Raw genomic sequence first — 21415 nt, 5'->3', positions numbered from 1 at the left:
TTTTGGGCTTTTCTGTATTTCAAGATATATTCAATAGCTCATCATTAACCCATTTTTGGCTCACTGTTGAGCACGAGTCTCCTCTCAGAATGAGAGGAGTTAGGCCTTTCCACCACGCTGGCCAAATGCCGATCGGCAGACTTCACACACGGAGAACTTTAAGAAAATTCTCAGGTATGCAGGTTTCCTCACGATGTTTTTCCTTCAACGTTTGAGACACGTGATATTTAATTTCTTAAAATGCACACAACTAGACCATGATAGCCCAGTGGATATGACCTCTGCCTCCGATTCCGGAGGGTGTGGGTTCGAATCCGGTCCGGGACATGCGCCTCCAACTTTTCAGTTGTGTGCATTTTAAGAAATTAAATATCACGTGTTTCAAACGGTGAAGGAAAACATCGTGAGGAAACCTGCATACCAGAGAATTATCTTAATTCTCTGCGTGTGTGAAGTCTGCCAATCCGCATTGGACCAGCGTGGTGGAATATTGGCCTAACCCCTCTCATTCTGAGAGAAGACTCGAGCTCAGCAGTGGGCTGAATATGGGTTGATGACGAGACACAACTGAAAAGTTTGAGGTGCATGCCCCTGACCGAATTCAAACCAACGCCCTTCGAATCGAAGGCAGAGGTCATATCCACTGGACTATCACGGCTCTTCCTTCTATCACGTCTCTTATATTTATATATTATAAACAGTTAACCTATGAATAGTAGGCTAAAGCTATACGAAGCCCACTTACCTACCTGTAGAAATGTTGATGATTTTGTTTGCAAGATTTCGATAGGTTTAATTTCGAACAAAAATAACGCTTTAAAAATTAATAAGTATCGATATTTTGATTGATGTGTTTGTTTCATGGCTCTGAATTTGTAACGTGAAATTGATTTTTATCGGATTTAGTTATTGATTTGTATACCATAATAGACTTTAATTTGGTACTAGCAGACGAAGACAATGAATTACTACATCGCAAAAATTACTAACTAGCGAACGTCCTTTTTGAATATAAGATTTTAGAACAAACTGTACAGTTAAAACTGACGTACACACACTACATACGTACAATTTTGGCTGGTGGGCTTTGGTCGTGGCTAGTTACCACCCTACCGGCAAAGACGTACCGCCAAGCGGTTTAGCGTTCCGTTACGATGCCGTGTAGAAACCGAACGGGGTGTGGATTTTCATCCTCCTCCTAACAAGTTAGCCCGCTTCCATCTTAGAATGCATCATCACTTACCATCAGGTATGATTGTAGTCAAGGGCTAACTTGTAAAGAAATAAAAAATAAAATAAAAATAAACTGAACAAATGTTCAGGTAAAACTGTTAGTCTGTAGCACGGATTAGACCTACTGAAGATGTTGACGGGATATACCCCAACTTGTACAGCTGATCATTGTATCGTGAACTCGTCTAATGTCAGCCATTGACGATCAAGTAATCTCACATGCGACCAACACAACACACGATCAGTTTTATCTGCAGGTATGTGATATTACCTACTTGATCGTCAGTGGCTGACATAAGAAATCCCGTAAAAAAGTGTAACAATAAGTCTGAGTGAGGCATACTACGTGCTCTGCTAATAAATTGATTTGGGATTGTATTGAACTAAGACTAAACAATTGTCAACTGTTCGCAAAATAAGGCTTTAGGTGTTCATTTATTATTGTTTCTATTCGCAAAATAAGGCTACAGTTATTTAATTTTTATATTCGCTCGTTCACTGTTAAGGTTAAGTTCAAGGCTATTAAAGCATCACAACATTTAGAACTACCCAGTAGGGGCATCATATTGTGTCGATGTATAAAATAATGCACACCATACTGGTAAGCATTGTTCAGATACAAAATTGAATTTTGAAATAGCAAATTGAAAATGAAAAATGAAATTTATGATGACATAAAAAAAGAAAAAAAAGAAGAAAAGAAGTATATTTATATCCTCATAAATTAATTTTTTTTTAAATGGGATTAGTCAATATAAATTGTATTGATCTGAGATAGTAATCTAGGACTTTTGCCAAGCAGAAGCAACAATAGACTAGTTGACACTTTTTTTAAAAGGGTTAAATTGTTCATTAGCCTTCTACTAGATTGAAAAAAAATTATTATTTTTTTTTGTCTACATTTTAACTAGTTCATGACGCCATGTTAACACTAAACTTTAATCAAAATTGACAAAATTATTAGATAATAATTAGTTTGAAGTTTATTGCTGTTTATTGACAACAAAAACATCGTGAGGAAACCTGCATACCAGAGAATTTCCTTAATTCTCTGCGTGTGTGAAGTCTGTCAATCGGCATTGGGCTAGTGTGGTGGACTATAACTAACTATATAGGTTATAGGCCTAATCTTTCTCATTCTGAGAGGAGACTCGAGCTCAGCAATGAGCCGAATATGGGTTGATAATGATGATGAATGATTCCCACAGCAACGGGAACTACGCGGGTGAAATAGCGGGGCGTTGGTTAGTCTTATGCTCTAGGATATTTAGAAATTAAACAATTCAGTGACTCAATTCTTAATAGTAACAAAAAAGTTTATTCTTCCGGAGTGGGAAGGTCACGGTCGGAGACGTAAAAAACAACGTTTTGATACAGATCGTACACCACTGCACCGGGGCCTTAGCCGTGTGGCGATTCACATTCTACAAAAGCTAACGCTTCGAAAACTAAAATATGTATGGGGATGACATTTGCTATGGACAGGTCACGTGATCAAGTTGTCGATCGGATCTGTCATTCCCGTACATTTTGTAAGTTTTCCAAGCGTTAACGTTTGTAGAAAGAGAATCGATATGCCACATGGCTACAGGCCCAGCCCCAGTAGTTAAGTGGCACGACAATTCTCTTTCTACGATTGCAAACGCTTCGTAAACTAGAAACATGTATGGGAATGACAGATCTTGATCACGTGACCTGTCGATAGCAAATGACATTCCTATACGTTTTTCTAGTTGTCGAAGCGTTCAACGAATCTTTTTTCATTCGTTGTTACAACAACAACAACAACAACAATTACGTAAATTAATATAATAATCAATAATTACCAATAAAAAATACTCCATCTTATTTCTTTAGTTTTTAAAATATTTAAAAACACAAGACGCCATATTAAAAACTACTGATGCTACGCTTCGTGTCGTACTGACTCGGGAATGTATTCGTTTATGAATTTTGTATTTGTAGCGGCTACGACACCGCGTTCTGTGCGCTCTATCCGCCAGTTATTCTTTAATCTGTGGATAAACTGTTGAAATTGTTTCCAGATGAAAGTGTTCATGGACATGAAGCCGGGCGGCTCTCTGTGCACCGTGCTCGCCACCATGTTCCGCTTCAAGTCGGAGCAGCGGTGGCGCAAGTTCGACTTCCAGGTCGGTAAGGTATGCACCGCACGCTGCCTCGCTCACCGCCCCCGCGCCTCGCCCCGGCCCCCGGCCCCCGCGCCATAACAATGCATCGTCGGCGACACGCGTGCTGTTGTACCATACGAGAATCTACTGTGATCCTTATGTATCCCATCAACAAACACTTAGGGTTCATTTACACGAGCAGCACATTGCCAACGGCAGCTGGCAACTGCTGACACACGACAACTGCAGTCGGCGACGTCTCTGCGGCAGTCGACTGCAGTAATCGGTAGCAGTTGCAGTTGTCGGTAGACGAGGTCCGAGTCTTATAGGAGACGCCCTTAGAGAGTAGCCGAGGTCCGAGTCTCATAGGAAACGCCCTTAGAGAGTCTTTTCGCCCATCTACTCTGCTTCTACCGTACCCAGTGCCAAGCCGTGATAGCCTAGTGGATATGGCCTATGCCTTCCTTCCGGTGGGTGTGTGTTCGAATCCGATCCGGGGCACCTCCAACTTTTCAGTTGTTTGCATTTTAAGAATATAGATATCACGTGTCACAAACGGTGAAGGAAAATCATCGTGAGGAAAGCTACATATCAGAGAATTGTCTTAATTCTTATTTTTTCTTTGCAAAAGCTTTATTCAGAATTCATTCTGTAAATTATCCTTTTACCTTATGTAAATAAACAGCTCATTTAAGTAGGGAGACAAATATCTTTAGCAATCCATGGATTCACCGTGCAGGTGCCGGGTCCATCGCGTGGCAGAGAGAATAACTCCGAGCAACGTCCAGGACTTGTGACCAATGGATGTAGGGTTAAAGAATTCCTTGACAATCGATTAACACTCCCCTCTTCTGCTCGTGTTGTTCTTCCTGCCTAGCCAAAAATTTGGTAAGATCCTATTAGAACAGCTTTGGATACCCGTTCTAATATAGTACTAGCTGCACTTCTAGAGAGGCCAAGGTCTTTAGGCAAGTTATAGAGAGATTTTGCTGGTAATCCTTTGGCACGTATTTCTACAGCGTACAGACTAACTACATAGCCATTTTTTTAGTTAGTTAATTTGTTAGGTCATAATATTTATTCTCTTTAAAAATGATATTTTCCCGGATTTTAATTATTATTAGACAAGATACTAGTATGTATTGCAGCACGCGTGTCACCGCCAGTCCAATCGCACGGCATTGTGGGTATGATATGACACTACATTAACAACATTTTTTTCAAAATTTTATACACGACATCATTTTATTAAAACACATATATATGAATTCAAAGAAAACGTAAAATTCTGGACAAAAAAGTACCTACACAACCTTCGTCTCTGGAGCACTTAGATAAGGAAATTTCCAGTTTTTTTTGTATACAGGGTGCTCGGGAGTGTTTCCCTTAACTTCAAGATGTTGACAAGTCTTCACTTATAGGAGCAGAACTGCATAACTAATATTTTTTTTAACTTAAAAAACTTTATGTTTTAATACAAAGCAATTTATATATTTCCGAATATCCATGTAAAACACGCATTTATATATACTTAGTATGTAGTATGGTAGGACTGATGATTTCAGAGAGATATTGCAACAGGCACTCCGCACTTCACTAGTAAGCAACTTTGTGATATTTATGGCACACAATGAATAAATTTGGCTAGGTCATAATTTAAGATCTATTTACAAAAGAAATATTTTTTACTCCGAAAATATTCAGTTTAGAACACATGTTCCTTTGACATTTTTAATTAATTTTCCTTAAAAAATATAAACCCTAAAGTTATGGGAAATACTCCCGAGCACCCTGTATAATATGTAATATTGGTCTATCTTAAAGTCATTATAATTAAATTTTAATGTCTGTCAAATTTTTTCTAAAGTATTTTATAAAAACTATTTTACTCAAGCTAAAAAAAATCTTCTACAATCTAAAGGCGAACTTACATTTGTCTGACGTGGCGTGTCGTGACGCATCAGAAAAGAATCGGTATTATACATTTTGTATGGCAACGTTCGAATCCGGTCCGGGGCATGCACCTCCAACTTTTCAGTTGTGTGCATTTTAAGAAATTAAATATCACGCGTCTCAATCGGTGAAGGTAAACATCGTGAGGAAACCTGCATACCAGAGAATTATCTTAATTCTCTGCGTGTGTGAAGTCTGCCAATCCGCATTGGGCCAGCGTGATGGACTATTGGCCTAACCCCTCTCATTCTGAGAGGAGACTCGAGCTCAGCAGTGAGCCGAATTGGGTTGATTTGGGTTGATGACGATGGCAACGTTTACACTTATGTGTTGTGACATGTCGTGATGGCTTCTGATGTGTCGTGACGTCACGTCCCGTCAGACAAATGTAAACCCGCCTTTATTCTTATAAATGTGTTCCGATATAATATGTGTTTCTAATTTCTCTCCACTATTTTGTATTTTACACACACACTTGTACATAACCTGAACATTAAACTCATTTCACATTCCCATTTCATGCGAAGGTCCATTCTCAAGGTTTAAAGGTTTACAAGTGTGCTATTGAAAGAAAATTGTTACATTATATCAAAGTCCTATATGTTATACTTGTGTGTGTTAACATATCGTTTTGTTTTGTCACTAATTTTGTAAATTGGGATTGTGACTCACACTGTTGCATGCGATTTTCTGTATTTTTTTTTATTTTAACTTAATACAAAAACAACTAATTATGGTACTGTGAAATGAAAATTGAACATTGATAAAGCAAAGTCTTTTCATAATAGGGATGATGACAGTTTTTTAAATTGTATATAAATTAAGAGTATACTAATAGTAAAGCAATTTTGTAAAAGGAACAGGGTATCTGCGATCATTACTTTCGGAGCTACAGGGATTTAAAGGGTCAGATTTGCGGCGCTGCCGCGGATCCCTGAAAAACGCCCCATACAAAATGGCTCGAAAAAATGACGTCATAGGCAATGTAATGATCGTTAGATTTGTATGCGCGTTCAAACAAAATTACTAATATCTTTGTTATTTGTGCGTTTATATATAGTTCATATATTAAAAAATGTCACATTTAATGCAAGGAAGCTGTATGAATTTCCATCTAATTACGATAAAAAATTTTTAGTAGTTTTTGAAATTTTATAATCTCATTTATTTTGCAAATATCCAGACAATCTTTGCTTTTTATGTATAAATTAGTTAACATTGACCTTATTTACCCGAATGTATCATAAAAATCAATATATTCAAACCTAGTCATCATCCCCATTAACTTTCCCATTTTATTTATAACAACACAAATAAGTATCCCAAGTTTCATATTAGTTTAAAATTGTTACTTTTTAAGTTAAATAATTGTTTTATTATTAACTAGCGGACGCCCGCGACATCGTCCGCGTGGAGGTCAATGTGAACTTTCAACCCCTATTTCACCTCTTTAGGGGTTAAATTTTAAAAATTCGTATTTTTTTATGATTTATGAACAAACTTTTGAAACTGTAACTCTAAAAATGAAGGACTTTATGTACACCCCTATTTCACCTCCTTTTATTTTTATTTTTGGGGTCAAAAAATACCCTATATTTTGCTCCAAGGTCCCATTCACCATTATATCAAAATTCATCTTGATCGGTTCAACCGTTTAGCCGTGAAAAGGTAACAGACAGACAGACAGACTTACTTTCGCATTTATAATATCTGTATAGATTTATGAAATAAATAGTCAAATACAATGAAAAACGTAATCATAATATACGTACCCAAGTATTTCTTAAAAACATAATTATCGTCTTAATATTATGTACTATCACTTTTATAAGTTAGGGTTTATTTACACGAGCAGCAACTGCTACCGACGACTGCAGTCGATTGCAGCAGTAGTTGTCTGCCGTCGACTGCCGTCGAATGCAGTCATCGGTAGCAGTTGCCAGCTGCCGTTGGCAACGTGTGGTTTGTGTAAATGAACCCTTACACAGATGTTTTTATACAGCTCCAGAATAGTGTAAATGCATTTCAGTCAATCAAATGTTCTTGTTCTTAAAATATGTAAATAATATCGATCTAAATTCCTTTATCACATCAGCTGATGGATGACCAATACTGGATATACTTTGAAGATACTTCCAAACAACGGTCCTAAGAATCCTGCGACCCTGCGACACGTTGAATAATTGACGGCCTCCGTGGCGCAGTGGATTTACAAGACAGAGGTCCTGGGTTCGATCCCCGGCTGTCTTAATTCGTCCAGGTCTTGCTTATGGGAGAATATGCATATGAATTTGGCCGATTAGTTTATAAAAGTGATAGTACTATTTTCTTAATGTATGTTAGGTATTGTATTGTATATGAAAAATGTTCACAAGGTAACCAAATAACAATTACCTTAATACATTTTTACCATCATTTCGCATATTGTTTTACTAACACTGTAATCTCTCTTTCCCTTCCCCCTATCCCCCATTTACAGAATCCGTCGCGCAAGGACCTGAACGTGCAAATGATGATGGACATTGAATCGTCTCTACTGAGCGCAGAGATTATACGATCACCCTGTATATTCATACGGTCGGATGTGGACAAAGCCACTGCGAACAAAGTCAAGGACATCATTGTTAACCACCAAGGGGAAATATGTGGTAAGCATTCACTAGCTACCTATTGCTCATTTTGAAGTCGGTGCCAAGCCCGTGTGGTGTTGATTTTAGTCGTTACTGAAAAAACCACATGAAAGAAAAAAAGATCGTCTGAGAAACAAAACTCTTTAGAATAAGAATTAATAGATCACAGGCTTGGCAAAGGTCTCTTCGAACCGTTTCCATTCTGATCTGTCATGAGTATGTGTTGTGGCATGACATTGATGACTTCTGATGTGTCGCATCAGATGCTCTTGTCCTGGTGCGTCAGAACACAACATATTAATGTAAACACTTGCCATCACGTCATGATACACCACGTGGCTACACGTCAGCCAAAAATAGATCCCCTTTTAAACATTTTTATTTTTTTTAGCAGAATCAGAAGTGGATTACAAAAAAAAGAAAACCAATGTCGAATTATGTATATTAGTCAATATAAACCTTTGTTCGACATTGTCACAATATTAGTCAGGACAACCTAATTAACAAATCAAACTGTAACCAAAATAAGATCCTAGAATGGCAGATGATGACCTTGAGTGGAGTCACCCACTTGTGAACGTTGTGTCTAGGGTTAATGGCGCCTTTGACAGTTAACTAACGCTCCCCGTTTCCGATCAAGTCACTCTCCCCGCCTATACCAAGTAACCCATAAAGAATTACACAACAAGGAATGTGGACGGCTCGACGCATACTGAAGCCCACCGTACGCCGAGCGCTTTATATCGCAAGTCGTTCCCGCCAACCGATCGTTACCACTCTCTAACTCCCCACTATTTATGGAAACAAGTCGTGCCACCTGACGTCATATCCGTCTCAGACTACTATTTCCCACATTATCGTTTCCAGAAGAAGAAGAAGAGGCGACGCACATAATCTACCCGGCGGTGGATCCGCTGGAGGAGGAGTACGCGCGGCCGGTGTTCAGGCGCGGCGGCAGCGTGCTGGTGCACTGGTACTACTTCCCCGACAGCCACGACACGTGGGCGCAGGCCGACTTGCCGGTATTACTGATTTATATGTAGAGAAATATTGGTGGAAACTCGCAAGTTTCCACCAATATTTCTCTGTACTTTAAAATGAAAAGAGTAAGCCGAGGACATCTGCTAGTAATGTAATAATAATATTAATAATAGCCTTTCATTCAGATAATTTCTTCATCAGAGAGCTGTGATAGCCCAGTGGATATGACCTCTGCCTCCGATTCCGGAGGGTGTGGGTTCGAATCCGGTCCGGGGCATGCACCTCCAACTTTTCAGTTGTGTGCATTTTAAGAAATTAAATATCACGTGTCTCAATCGGTGAAGGAAAACATCGTGAGGAAACATGCATACCAGAGACTTATCTTAATTCTCTGCGTGTGTGAAGTCTGCCAATCCGCATTGGGCCACCGTGGTGGACTATTGGCCTAACCCCTCTCATTCTGAGAGGAGACTCGAGCTCAGCAGTGAGCCGAATATGGGTTGATGACGACGAAATTCAGATAATTAATTTTTTTACAAACTAAAATCATAAACGAGAGATGTATGAGTGTAGTAGCTGTATTTTTTTTTTTTTGGAAATCTGTTTGCCAACCGGCAAAGGCCTCTTCCAACCTCTTCCATTTCTGGTCTATCTTCAGCCACTCTATTCCACGTCACGCCTGCTACTTGTCTGATGTCGTCGTCCCATCTTTTTTGTGGTCTACCTCTTCTTCTTTTTCCTTCTCTGGGGTACCATTGTGTCACAAATTTGACACAATGGTACCCCAGAGAAGGAAACTACTACTGATTTATTTAAAGAGAAAGTTTGGTGGAAACATGGAATCTGTACTTTAAAATGCAAAGAGTAAGCAGAGGACATCTACTAGTAATTAGGCTAATAAACTTGCTTGGTTTTTTATTACCATAGCTCAAATCAACCGGTTTAACTAAAGGTTAGCTTGGTGACGTCATTCCAATATGACCGATTTCCAAACATGGTTGGCTAATTATTGTTATGCACCCATTACTACTACGGGAATTTGCGATTAAAGACATGAGATGAAAAGGAAGATGCGATGAATGATAAATGAAATTATGTCACAGTTAATTCAAAATGGTGGAACAAAATTAATTTACCACCTTGTTACCTTGTAAAACAAATCAAAGAATTAAATGAGAATACGAAATCATTCAAAAATAATTTGATTTCATAACATTAAAATAATATTTTTTTTTTTTATTAGATCGATGTACCGGAGACCGTGAGCTGGGAGTGCAATCGCGGGGATCCGTGGCGAGTGTCGGCCACGTGGGCGCTCGACCTGCCGCAGTACAACGAGTGGATGAACGAAGAGGACTATGAGGTCGACGCCAACGGCAAGAAGAAGGTGCGTGTATTGTTCACTAGAGCGATGTACCGGAGAGCGTGAGTGCGACCGCTCGACCTGCCGCGGTTCAACGAGTGGATGAACGAGAACTATCGACGTCGACCTCAAAAACAGCTAAAGTAAAAAAATATCGACCAAATTCTGTATTCGCACACTACAAAATAAATGGATATAAATATATGTTTAGCCGTGATAGCCCAGTGGATATGACCGATTCCGGCTCGAATCCGGTCCGGGGAATGCACCTCCAACTCTTCAATTGTGAGCATTTCAAGAAATTTCCAAAAGGTGAAGGAAAAACATCTTGAGGAAACCTGCATACCAGAGACTTTTATTAATTTTCTGCGTGTGTCAAGTCTGCCAATCCGCATTGGGCCAGCGTGGTGGACTATTGGCCTAACCCCTCTCACTCTGAGAGGAGACTCGAGCTCAGCAGTGAGCCAAATATGGGTTGATAATGATGATGATATGTTCCAGGTACATAAACTTCGTCTGTCCGTCGACGATCTCATACCAGGCGCAGAGCCCTCGAGCAAGGGTAAAAAAGGCAAGAGGAAGCGTTCGCCCTCGCCACCGCCCCAGAAACATGGGAAAAGAAAAAGGTATTTGGTAGTTTAGTCAAAAAAATCTATACTAATATTATAAAGCGGAAGAGTTTGTTTGTTTGATTGAACGCGCTAATCTCAGGAACTACTGGTCCGATTTGAAAAATTATTTTAGTGTTAGATAGCCCATTTATCGAGGAAGGCTACAGGCTATATATTATCCATGTATTCCTACGGGAACGGGAACCACGCGGGTGAAACCGCGCGGCATCAGCTAGTATCGCATATACGCGTCAGTACATAAAGATTTATGCAAAATAAATCTTTACTTCTATACTAATGTTAAATGTATAAAGAGGTAAAGTTGAAAGCCACGTTATTTGTGAGCGTCCTAAGTTATATTTTATCCTCGTATTCACACGGGAAAACATGGAAACTACGCTTAAGTAGTAATTTACATTCATTCGCATATTCATTCGCATGAAAATCTACAATATCAGTTATTTCGGTCTAAATATAAAAAAAAAACATGTACATCGAAATGATGAACCTGATGATCCTTTTGAGTTGGTTAATCTTTAATATCTATAAAAAATTACATAGTGTTCGTTCGTTCGGTATCAACCCATATTCGGCTCACTGCAGAGCTCGAGTCTACTCGGGTTAGGCTAATAGTCCATCACGCTGGCCCAATGGGGGGATTGGCAGACTTCACACACCCAGAGAATTAAGAAAATTCTCAGATAAGCAGGTTTCCTCGTGATGTTCTTCCTTCAACGTTTGAGACACATGATATTTTAATTTCTTAAAATGCACACAACTGAAAAGTTGGAGGTGCATGCCCCGGGCCGGATTCGAACCCACACCCTCCGGAATCCGAGGCAGAGGTCACATCTACTGGGCTATCACGGCTCGTAAATGTAGTCTGTCTATATTATGTTCAGTCGTCTGACCAAGCGGCGCGACCTCGACGACGACGAGGAAGACAACGCGTCGCGAGACAACACGGACGTCGCGCCCGCGCCCGAGCCGGAGCGGCCCGCTGAAGGTGTGTATATATTGTGTGTTCTATGTATTCACTCGTCTGCAGGCCACCGCAAGCCGCTTCCAGCAAGAACCAATTCCTTTTTTTGAAGTCAGTTAAAAATTTTTAAAACTATACAACAACATTGTATTATAACGTCCCAATACAGGGCCAGGCCTCATTGTTCATGAGGGTATATGCAGGTTGGCGGGCTTCGTGTGGGAGAGAGTCGAGCATTGGGGGTGCACAGAGGAGAGAAGCGGGCGCCAACAATTTCCCAACTCGGTGCTCAGAATTCAACTGAAATCTCTTAAAATAAAATAAAAAAACTCACAAACTGACCCAGGACCGACTAAGAATGAGAGAAGTCAGGCCAATAGTCCACCACGCTGGCCCAATGCGGATTAGCAGACTTCACACACGCAGCAAATTCGGAAAATTATCTGGTATATGGTATAGGTTTCCTCACGACGTTTTCCTTCACCGTTTGACACACGTGATATTTAATTTCTTAAAATGCACACAACTGAAAAGTTGAAAATCTGGATTCGAACCCACCCACCCACTCCGGAATCGGAGGCAGAGGTCATATCCACTGAGCTATCACAGCTCGATATAGTACACATCATTTGCAAAAGGTTTAAAAAGGTGTTGTTATAGTGCCAGCTCCGCCTGCCGCCACCACGAGCGCGGCGCCGCCCGCTGCGAGCGTCGAGCCGCCGCCCGCGCCCGCACCCGAGGCGCCCGCCACGCCCGCACCCGCCATGGACGCGCACGACGACTCGCAGGGCAAGCACAGCGACTCCAACACGCAGGTATACATTATGGGTTACTTGGGATAGGCGGGGAGAGTGACTTCAGTGGAAAAGGGGAGTTTTGGCTAATTGTCAAGGGCTTAACCCTACACACAGCGTTCACAAGTGCGTGACTCCACTCAAGGTCATTCTCTGCCATTCTAGGGTCTTATTTTGGTTACGGTTTTTTTGTTAAGTTGTCCTGACAAATGTTGTAAATTTGTTTGTTTCTCTTATTTTTCTAATCCGCTTCTGAGTCTTCTAAAAATACACTATTCAATATTCAAAGATGCGTCACACTAGCTGCGTCAGTGTACATCGCTGTCGACAGATTCCTACGACGCTACAGCAAACATTGGAATGTGGCGGTTCAATGCGGTTGTTAAGATGTGCCGCATTCCTTTTCATTTCAAACATTTCAAAAATCAATATCTACTCTAATATTATAAAGCTGAAGAGTTAGTTTGTTTGTTTGTTCGCTTGAACGCGCTAATCTCTAAAACTACTGGTCCAATTTGAAAAGTTCTTTCAGTGTTCGATAGCCCATTTATCAAGGAAGGCTATAGACTAAATATTATCCCTGTATTACTACGGAAACGGGAATCACGCGGGTGAAACCGCGCGGCGTCTGCTAGTTGTGTAATAAATGACGAAATTTTTATATAACAAACATAATAAAAAAAAAAAATACGTGTAGTATTGAAAATCACCTTTTTTAAGTCGATTATAATTGTTTTTTGGTTGGTTTTGGTTTGCAAAAACGGCACAATGACTTGACGTGACATTTTTTTTTTTTTTTATTCTTTACAAGTTAGCCCTTGACTACAATCTCACCTGATGGTAAGTGATGATGCAGTCTAAGATGGAAGCGGGCTAACTTGTTAGGAGGAGGATGAAAATCCACACCCCTTTCGGTTTCTACACGGCATCGTACCGGAACGCTAAATCGCTTGGCGGTACGTCTTTGCCGGTAGGGTGGTAACTAGCCACGGCCGAAGCCTCCCACCAGCCAGACCTGGACAAATTAAGAAAATCTCAATCTGCCCAGCCGGGGATCGAACCCAGGACCTCCGTCTTGTATATCCACCGCGCATACCATTGCGCTACGGAGGCCGTCGAAAAGATACCATACCGGACGTCGACATATATCAAAAGTAGCTTCTGCTCATCCTCATGTAATTGTGCCTACTTGAATTATGGTTCGTTGTCGTAAGAACAGCCTGTAGAGTTAACTCCATGATGTAACTTCACGTTCATCACGTTCAGTACTCGGACAATTACTTATTATTTATTATTAATTGTACTCGTATCGCACTCGAATTCACCACCAAAATTGACTGTCAGTTTTGCAGGGGGACGAGATAAACTCACACATCGAACATATTTAACACCAATAAATATATCCTGTGTCCTTACACTACACACAACTATAAATTTTAAATCGTAATACACACGTGTAATTTTAATACAATGAAACAAACATGTATAAACGCGTTTGATCATGACCATATATTTTTACAGAAGGGTAACCTTTAGCGAGGCAGGTTCTTTAGAAGGTAATTGGTCTGAGGTTCATTAGGCCTATGATGCGTCAACGACATGGAAGTCGGTTAATTATTGTCGACTATTAGCAAAAGATAGAGCGATATTTTCGATCCACCGCTAAACTTTACATATCTCGTTCTCGTGGCTACAAGTGTCGGGGAAGGGAGGGGTGGGGGGGTTGATTTCTTTAATATATGTATAGTAATTGAAATATATCGTTTAGGAGATGCTCATCAAGGAGGAGCTAGAAGACAACGTGACCGACCAGACGCATCACATCGTGGTGCCGTCGTACTCGGCGTGGTTCGATTACAACTCCATACACACCATCGAGAAGCGCGCGCTGCCCGAGTTCTTCAACAACAAGAACAAGTCCAAGACGCCCGAGATCTATCTCGCTTACAGGTTACAACACAAACCATACATCATTTAGCTTAACACGTTCGTTCCAGACGAGGTCAATTGACCTCGTTCCGTTTCGTTCCGCACCACAGAAACTTTTAGTACGAGGTCAAAACACCTCGTTCCGCACCAGGGGAAAGTACAGATAAATCAGTGCCGCAGCGAACGTGTTAGAGATGTACTAAAGCCGCCCATCGCCACGCGACTGAAGTAAAACTTCTTTCAATAAAACAACATATTAAAGTGAAACTTAAAAAATAATAGCGGATAGTTAACGCCATCTCTCGTGTCGGACTTGCTTTACTTCACAAGCTCTTACTATTATATTATATACTAGCGGACGCCCGCGACTTCGTCCGTGTGGAAATCAATGTAAACTTTCACCATTTTAGGGGTTGATTTTTAAAATTTTTAAATCACATATTTCGTATTTTTTTAACCGACTTCAAAAAAAGTAGGAGGTTTTCAATTCGATGCCGAGGTTTTCAATTCGATGCCGTCACTATAAAAATTCCTTACGAACGGAGCGTTTGACAAAAATATTAGTTGACAATTACTTTGACGTTTACCACATCAGGTAACATTGTGACGTCACAAAATGGACGACAGCGTTTTTGAGAATTTGAAAAATACTCGATTTTTAAATTAAATAAAATTTTATTATAAATCCTTAACTTTTATTAATATCGATATATTTCGGACCCTTATTCCATGTACTATGCGAAATTAATATTTTTTATATTAAATTTGATATGAGTCAGCAACCCTATCGTACACAATTTGTTTTCTGTGCCAAATAAATAAAATCATATCGTATAATCATATATGTACTTTGCCAGAAAAGTAACGTGTAGTGAGGCAGGTCCTTATGTAAATAATCTGAGGCCCATAATTTATACTGTTAATGTTGGCATGTTACATGCTGGGGTTCGAGGATTTGGCATAAATGAATTGTGAACCTTGTGAATCTAGCAGTAAGGTTCATTGTACAAGTACCTATTTGCTCGTTTACATTTAAACTCGAAGTATTTACCTACAAAACTATGCCACGCGATTGTAAACCTTAACTACCTACTAATACGGTCCTTTGTTTGCAGAAACTTCATGATCGACACATACCGTCTGAACCCCACCGAGTACTTGACTAGTACCGCCAGCCGGCGGAACCTGGCGGGCGACGTGTGCGCCATCATGCGGGTGCACGGCTTCCTTGAGCAGTGGGGATTGATTAACTACCAGGTAACGTATATACAGGGTGTACCCTCAGCGCCAACAAAAGCGTGTAATGATGATATACAGGATGTCCCGTAATTAATGAATCAAACCCAAATGGTATATACACCACCTCATTATCTAAAACTAATTTGAATAGTTTTCCAAAAATCCCTAGGATGACCAAGTTATATTTTTTTTGCATTTTTACAATTTTTCTATCTTGAATCAGTTTTTTCAATGCTGTAGCTGCTGTAAGATTTTAAAGTTCTGATTTTTGATAACATTGCGGATTAAATTATTAATGCATTATAATACTATTTTAAAAAATAACCTAATTATCTAAAACTAATTTGAATAGTTTTCCAAAAATCCCTAGGATGACAAATTTACATTTTTTTCGGATTTTTCCAATTTTTCTATCTTGAATCAGTTTTTTCAATGCTGTTAGTTTCTGTTATTAAGATTTTAAAGTTCTGATTTTTGTTTAAACGGATTAAATTACCAATACAATACTATTTTTAAAAATAATGTTTTATTTGTTTTGTAAAAGAACCCCTAGGGTGTATTGACCATTTCCGTTTTATCCATTAATTACGGGACACCCTGTATATCATAATTAGACGCTTCTGTTGGCGCTTGTCAAAGCTTGCCAAGCATGTAAAACGTAGCATAACAAAGGAGAATGGCGAGATTGCATGTATTTTGGGACTAGCAGATAGAAGTAGCATACACAATGGAAACACATTAATAGTTGTTTATCGTGACTAAACTAAGAAAAAAGCAAATGAAAAGCAGTCTTGAAAAGCAAGGAGAAAAAAGATATACCTTAAAATTAGTAAGTCCCCTATCTATACTAATCTACACTAATATTATAAAGCTGAAGAGTTTGTTTGTTTGATTGAACGCGATAATCTCAGAAACTACAGGTCCGATTTGAAAAATTCTTTCAGTGTTATAGATAGCCCATTTATCGAAGAAGGCTATATGCTATATATTATCCCGATATTCCCACGGGAACGGGAACCACGCGGATGAAACCGCGCGACGTCAGCTAGTCTATACATGTAAAAAAGTAAAAAAACACCGCCACCTTCATACTACTGCGTGATTGCTTCATAAATACGACAAGGCGTTTCGATCGTATACAACTATTTTTATTACTGATTTTCTTTTGATTCCCGTTCTACAAAATCTCAATATTTTTTTTACAAGCATCTTATAAGATAATAGTTTTATTTAATACGAGTGTATGAGTGTACGATACTTCAGAGTGTGACTCCCACTTTCGCCATCCGCCTTTGTTATAATACTTTTTTTTTTTTTTTTTCTGATTGTGTAAGTGCCGTAGGCTCCTTATGGGACCTCAGCGGCGTCACCGGGGGGTTTGGGCGAGCGCAGAAGCATCGCCTGATGGGGCCCGAAGGCAGAAGAAAGTAGTGGGCGGAACGACTCTCTAAGGGCGTCTCCTCTGAGACTCGGGCCTCGACTTAGAGGGCCGTTCGGGTTATAATACTGCGTCACACTAGCTGCGTCAGTGTTCATCGCTGTCGACAGATTCCTACGACGCTACAGCAAATACTGGAATAAATGTTTGTTTGTGGTGTGTAGTGTTACGCCACATAGTTGTTATTTTCAGGACATTTTTAATAAAAACTAGTTGTCTCATGCGGTTTCGCTCCCATTGAATTATTACAATGAGAATAGCGGAATAAAATAGGGGCATAGCTACCGACGTATCAGCCGTATCAATAATATGGAGCCCTCAGACTGCAAGGGCCCCTTACACACGTAAGGGGCCCTAGCAGTCTGTCAGAAAGCAAAAATTAGCAAAATGTAATCCACTCTCCTTTGATTTGATGAACCTATGAATTCCCGTTTTTTCATAGGTTCTTTAAACATCTTTCTTTTTACACGCAAATCGCGCATCGCATTTGGATAGAATCGATATATAGTACTAGCGGACCCGGTCAACCTTCGCTTTGATTTATGTGCACTACTTCCCTATAGCTACCCTACTCCTACCCTAACCCTACTCCTAGCCTACCTTTTAGTTTTGGTTTAGGGGTTTGAGAAACAGATGTTGGCCGATTCTCAGACCTACTGAATATGCATATAAAATTTCATAAGAATCGGTCAAGCCATTTCAGAGGAGTTGTGACTTGAGAATTTTATGTATTAGATATGGAATATACACTTTTAGTATGTCACAATCGTGCGATCCTACTAGCTCTCAAGTATTTTTTTTTGTTAAAGAAAAAAATATTTGCTATATCTTTTGTAAATATAACCAATAGTTTGAGATGACTCCAACGACGTACCGCCAAGCGATTTAGCGTTCCGGTACCAGGTCGTGTAGAAACCGAAAGGAGTGTGGATTTCATCCTACTCCTAACAAGTTAGCCCGCTTCCATCTAAGATTCCATCATCACTTACCATTAGGTGAGATAGTAGTCTAGTCAAGGGCTAACTTGTAGAGAATAAAAAAACTAAAAATAGACCAACAGGGCGGGGATCGAACCACCACCTCTCGGTGATGAGTCCGACCGCTCTTACCGTTTATCTATTGAGGTTCAAATAAAATGTTATCTAGTTAATTATTAATCTGTCGGCAGGTGGACACAGAGTCTCGTCCCACAGCGATGGGACCACCGCCAACGTCGCACTTCCACGTACTGTCCGACACGCCGTCGGGCCTGCAACCGTTGCAGGCCAGACCGACGCAACCCAGACCAGGTGAGCATCAAAGTTATCAGCCCTTGTTGTAAACAAGACAGATATATATAGAGAACATTGATAATAGAGTATAGAGTCATCAGCTGCCATCTCCGCTTAGCGCCATCTGTTGAGCAGATGTCGACCTACAGCGATCATCACCACAGAACAGACAAGCAATTACAGAATAAGAAATTCTCTGGTGTGCAGGTTCCTCACGATGTTTTCCTTCACCGTTTGCGATATGAGATATTTAATTTCTTAAAACGCACACAACTGTAAAGTTGGAGGTGCATGCCCTGGACCGGATTCGAACCTACACCCTCCGGAATCGGAGGCAGAGGTCATATCCGCTGGGCTATCACGGCTCTATAACTGTAGTATAGATCCTGTAAATTGTAACGTGGTAATAATATCATGGTTTCAGTCGAAAACTACTTTGTCTTTTGTTTATTATCGTGAATTTCAAGCATTTCACGGCAAACTTTCAAAGGTGAAACGAACTGTCACCCGTACCGTTCTACATGAAATAAACTGATTTGTAACCTGTAAATTGTAACGTGGTAATAATGATGGTTTCAGTGGAGAACGCCGCAGTGCCGAAGGTGGAAGCCGGTCTGCCGAACGGCACGGAGGCGGGCGCGCCGGTCAAGGTGGAGCCGCCCGTCGTCAAGCAAGAACCGCTGCTGGAGCTCGGCACTGCGCCCGGGCTTAAACTGGATCAGGTACTTTTGGTTTAGTCAAGATTATGTCATAATTTAATTAAATTTAATGGTGGTAATAATAGTCGAAAACTTAAAACTAAAGTTACGAGGGTTCCAAACGCGCCTTGGTCCGAGAAGAGCCCACAACAAACTCAGCCAAGGTGTTTTTTTTTTTTAAACTAAGCACACAGTCGTATATTACAGTTTAACGCCAAGCTTTTTTATCATTAATATAACACAACTAACTTATTAACACTATAATAAGCCTTTCCCAAAAGCTTGCGTTTAATAAACACTTTGAACTTTTTGAGAGACATTCCAGTAGCTTCATGTGGTAGTTTATTATAAAAACGTATGCAACTGCCCTTAAAAGAATTACTAATTTTTTGTAACCTAGTATGGTGTGCAATAATTTAAGATCTTTATTTTTCGTTTATATGAGAAATACAAATAACTTACTAAGGTAATTAATTATTCACGTGTGTACATACTAATTAGACTTAAATTCTACAGCCAAAAAATAATTGCTAAAAAATGCGGGTAGTTTTTAAATTACATGTTTGTTACGTAGAATGCTCGACTAGTTTTAATAAAACAAAGATTGGAGCTTACTGGATGTGGCATGTGTTACAATGACATGTTATTCAATAGATAAAATTTTAATTTATTTTTGTAAATAAACATATATTTAGCTTCTTATATATCAGATGGTAATTTATTGTTAATCTGCTGCTACTTTGCAATTTTATTTATGCAAATATGTGTATATTTATCTCAGACTAATTACATAAGGGCCTGCCTTGCTAGACTTTATTCTTCTGTGAAAGGATATGATCAACGATCTAATGCAATGTTTTTTTTGCTAATTTTTTTTTAATGCTTATACTGTTACTCGGCAATCTGTCATTCGACGTTGTGCCGTTCGTCTGTTGGTTAGAGGTAAGAAAGTAAGTCCATTCTTCATTCGTCATTCCAAGAGACTTACCATCAGGCGAGATTGTAGTCAAGGGCTAACTTGTAAAGAATAAAAAAAAACCCTTTACGGCGTCAGTACTAGCTGCCTCAGTGTACATCGCTGCTCGCAGATTCCAACGACGCAATAGTAAACACTGGAGTATAATATCAAATGTGGTGCTTAGTTGCATCGCATTAGTGAGTTCATGTTCCTAACATATTTGGTAATGCCATTTGTAATTATGTATGTATAATTTATTATTTGCTTATATATTTGTCTTGCGGTGAACTTTCAAACTACCTAGTCCATATGATTTTATTTAATATCCAGTATATTAAACAAAATCATATGGACTAGTAGTAGTAGTCCCTAAAATTCATTATTCTAAAGTTCATTAAATAAACAAGCATTTGATTTATTACAGATCTGTCAGTAAGTGTAGTTTAAAAAAAAACAGTTTTTTCTTAACACCAAGTCAATACAAATGACTGCATTAGTAAATCATGGCAAGTAGCAGATATTATAATACATTTTTGAAGAAAAAAAATGGAATGTGATTTTTTTTCTTGTATTGAAAATTCAACACCTCCCATACATTTTTACCGGCAACTTTGTAAATACAAAGTGTAGACACAAGTTGTATACCAATTTACAAACCTCTATAAGTGTACAAGTTTTTAAATTGATGCTACACTTCAGCTCCATAGATATTTATTACAGGACATTTTTTTTAAATCGGGTCATCTTATTCAAAGAAATAAAAATCGGTTGAAAAGTGTGCTGCCATCTACATGCACAGTGTAACAGTGTTTGTTATTTGAAACCACCAGTAGATGGCGTTTTTAGAAAACTTTGAAACAATCCCTTTAGTACGCTTCAACAACCTGTCGCGATGCAGTTATGCCTCATAGATGGCGTTTTGTTATTGAAAGAAGTTTTACTTCAGTCACGTGGTCTTTAATGGTGTCTCTAATATAATTTCTCCATCTCGCAGTACCGAGGCGGTGCTCGTGGTCGCGAGTGGACGGAGCAGGAGACGTTACTGCTGCTAGAGGCGCTCGAGCTGCACCGCGACGACTGGAACCGCGTCGCGGCGCACGTCGGTTCGCGCACGCACGACGAGTGCATCCTGCACTTCCTGCGCCTGCCCATCGAGGACCCCTACTTGAACGACACGTCTGCCAGTGAGTGCTCGTTTACTGCTAG

General features: G+C 39.7%; 1 protein-coding gene across 1 annotated transcript in view; it reads left to right on the top strand.

Annotated features, from left to right (window-relative positions):
• LOC112047383 (SWI/SNF complex subunit SMARCC2) overlaps positions 1 to 21415 on the top strand; it is a 41559-nt gene that overhangs the window by 10933 nt on the left and 9211 nt on the right. Inside the window, exons 3-14 of the mRNA XM_052888387.1 lie at positions 3279 to 3392; positions 7795 to 7963; positions 8813 to 8967; positions 10170 to 10313; positions 10791 to 10915; positions 11803 to 11906; positions 12543 to 12697; positions 14445 to 14626; positions 15721 to 15862; positions 18451 to 18571; positions 19133 to 19275; positions 21204 to 21393. Coding sequence (XP_052744347.1) covers positions 3279 to 3392; positions 7795 to 7963; positions 8813 to 8967; positions 10170 to 10313; positions 10791 to 10915; positions 11803 to 11906; positions 12543 to 12697; positions 14445 to 14626; positions 15721 to 15862; positions 18451 to 18571; positions 19133 to 19275; positions 21204 to 21393 — 1744 coding nt within the window. The remainder of the gene's footprint in view (positions 1 to 3278; positions 3393 to 7794; positions 7964 to 8812; positions 8968 to 10169; positions 10314 to 10790; positions 10916 to 11802; positions 11907 to 12542; positions 12698 to 14444; positions 14627 to 15720; positions 15863 to 18450; positions 18572 to 19132; positions 19276 to 21203; positions 21394 to 21415) is intronic.

Source organism: Bicyclus anynana, chromosome 22, assembly GCF_947172395.1.
Source record: "Bicyclus anynana chromosome 22, ilBicAnyn1.1, whole genome shotgun sequence".
NCBI classification, from domain to species: domain Eukaryota; kingdom Metazoa; phylum Arthropoda; class Insecta; order Lepidoptera; family Nymphalidae; genus Bicyclus; species Bicyclus anynana.
The sequence above is the reverse complement of the archived record's forward strand: the minus strand, read 5'-3'. Positions and strand labels throughout refer to the sequence as shown.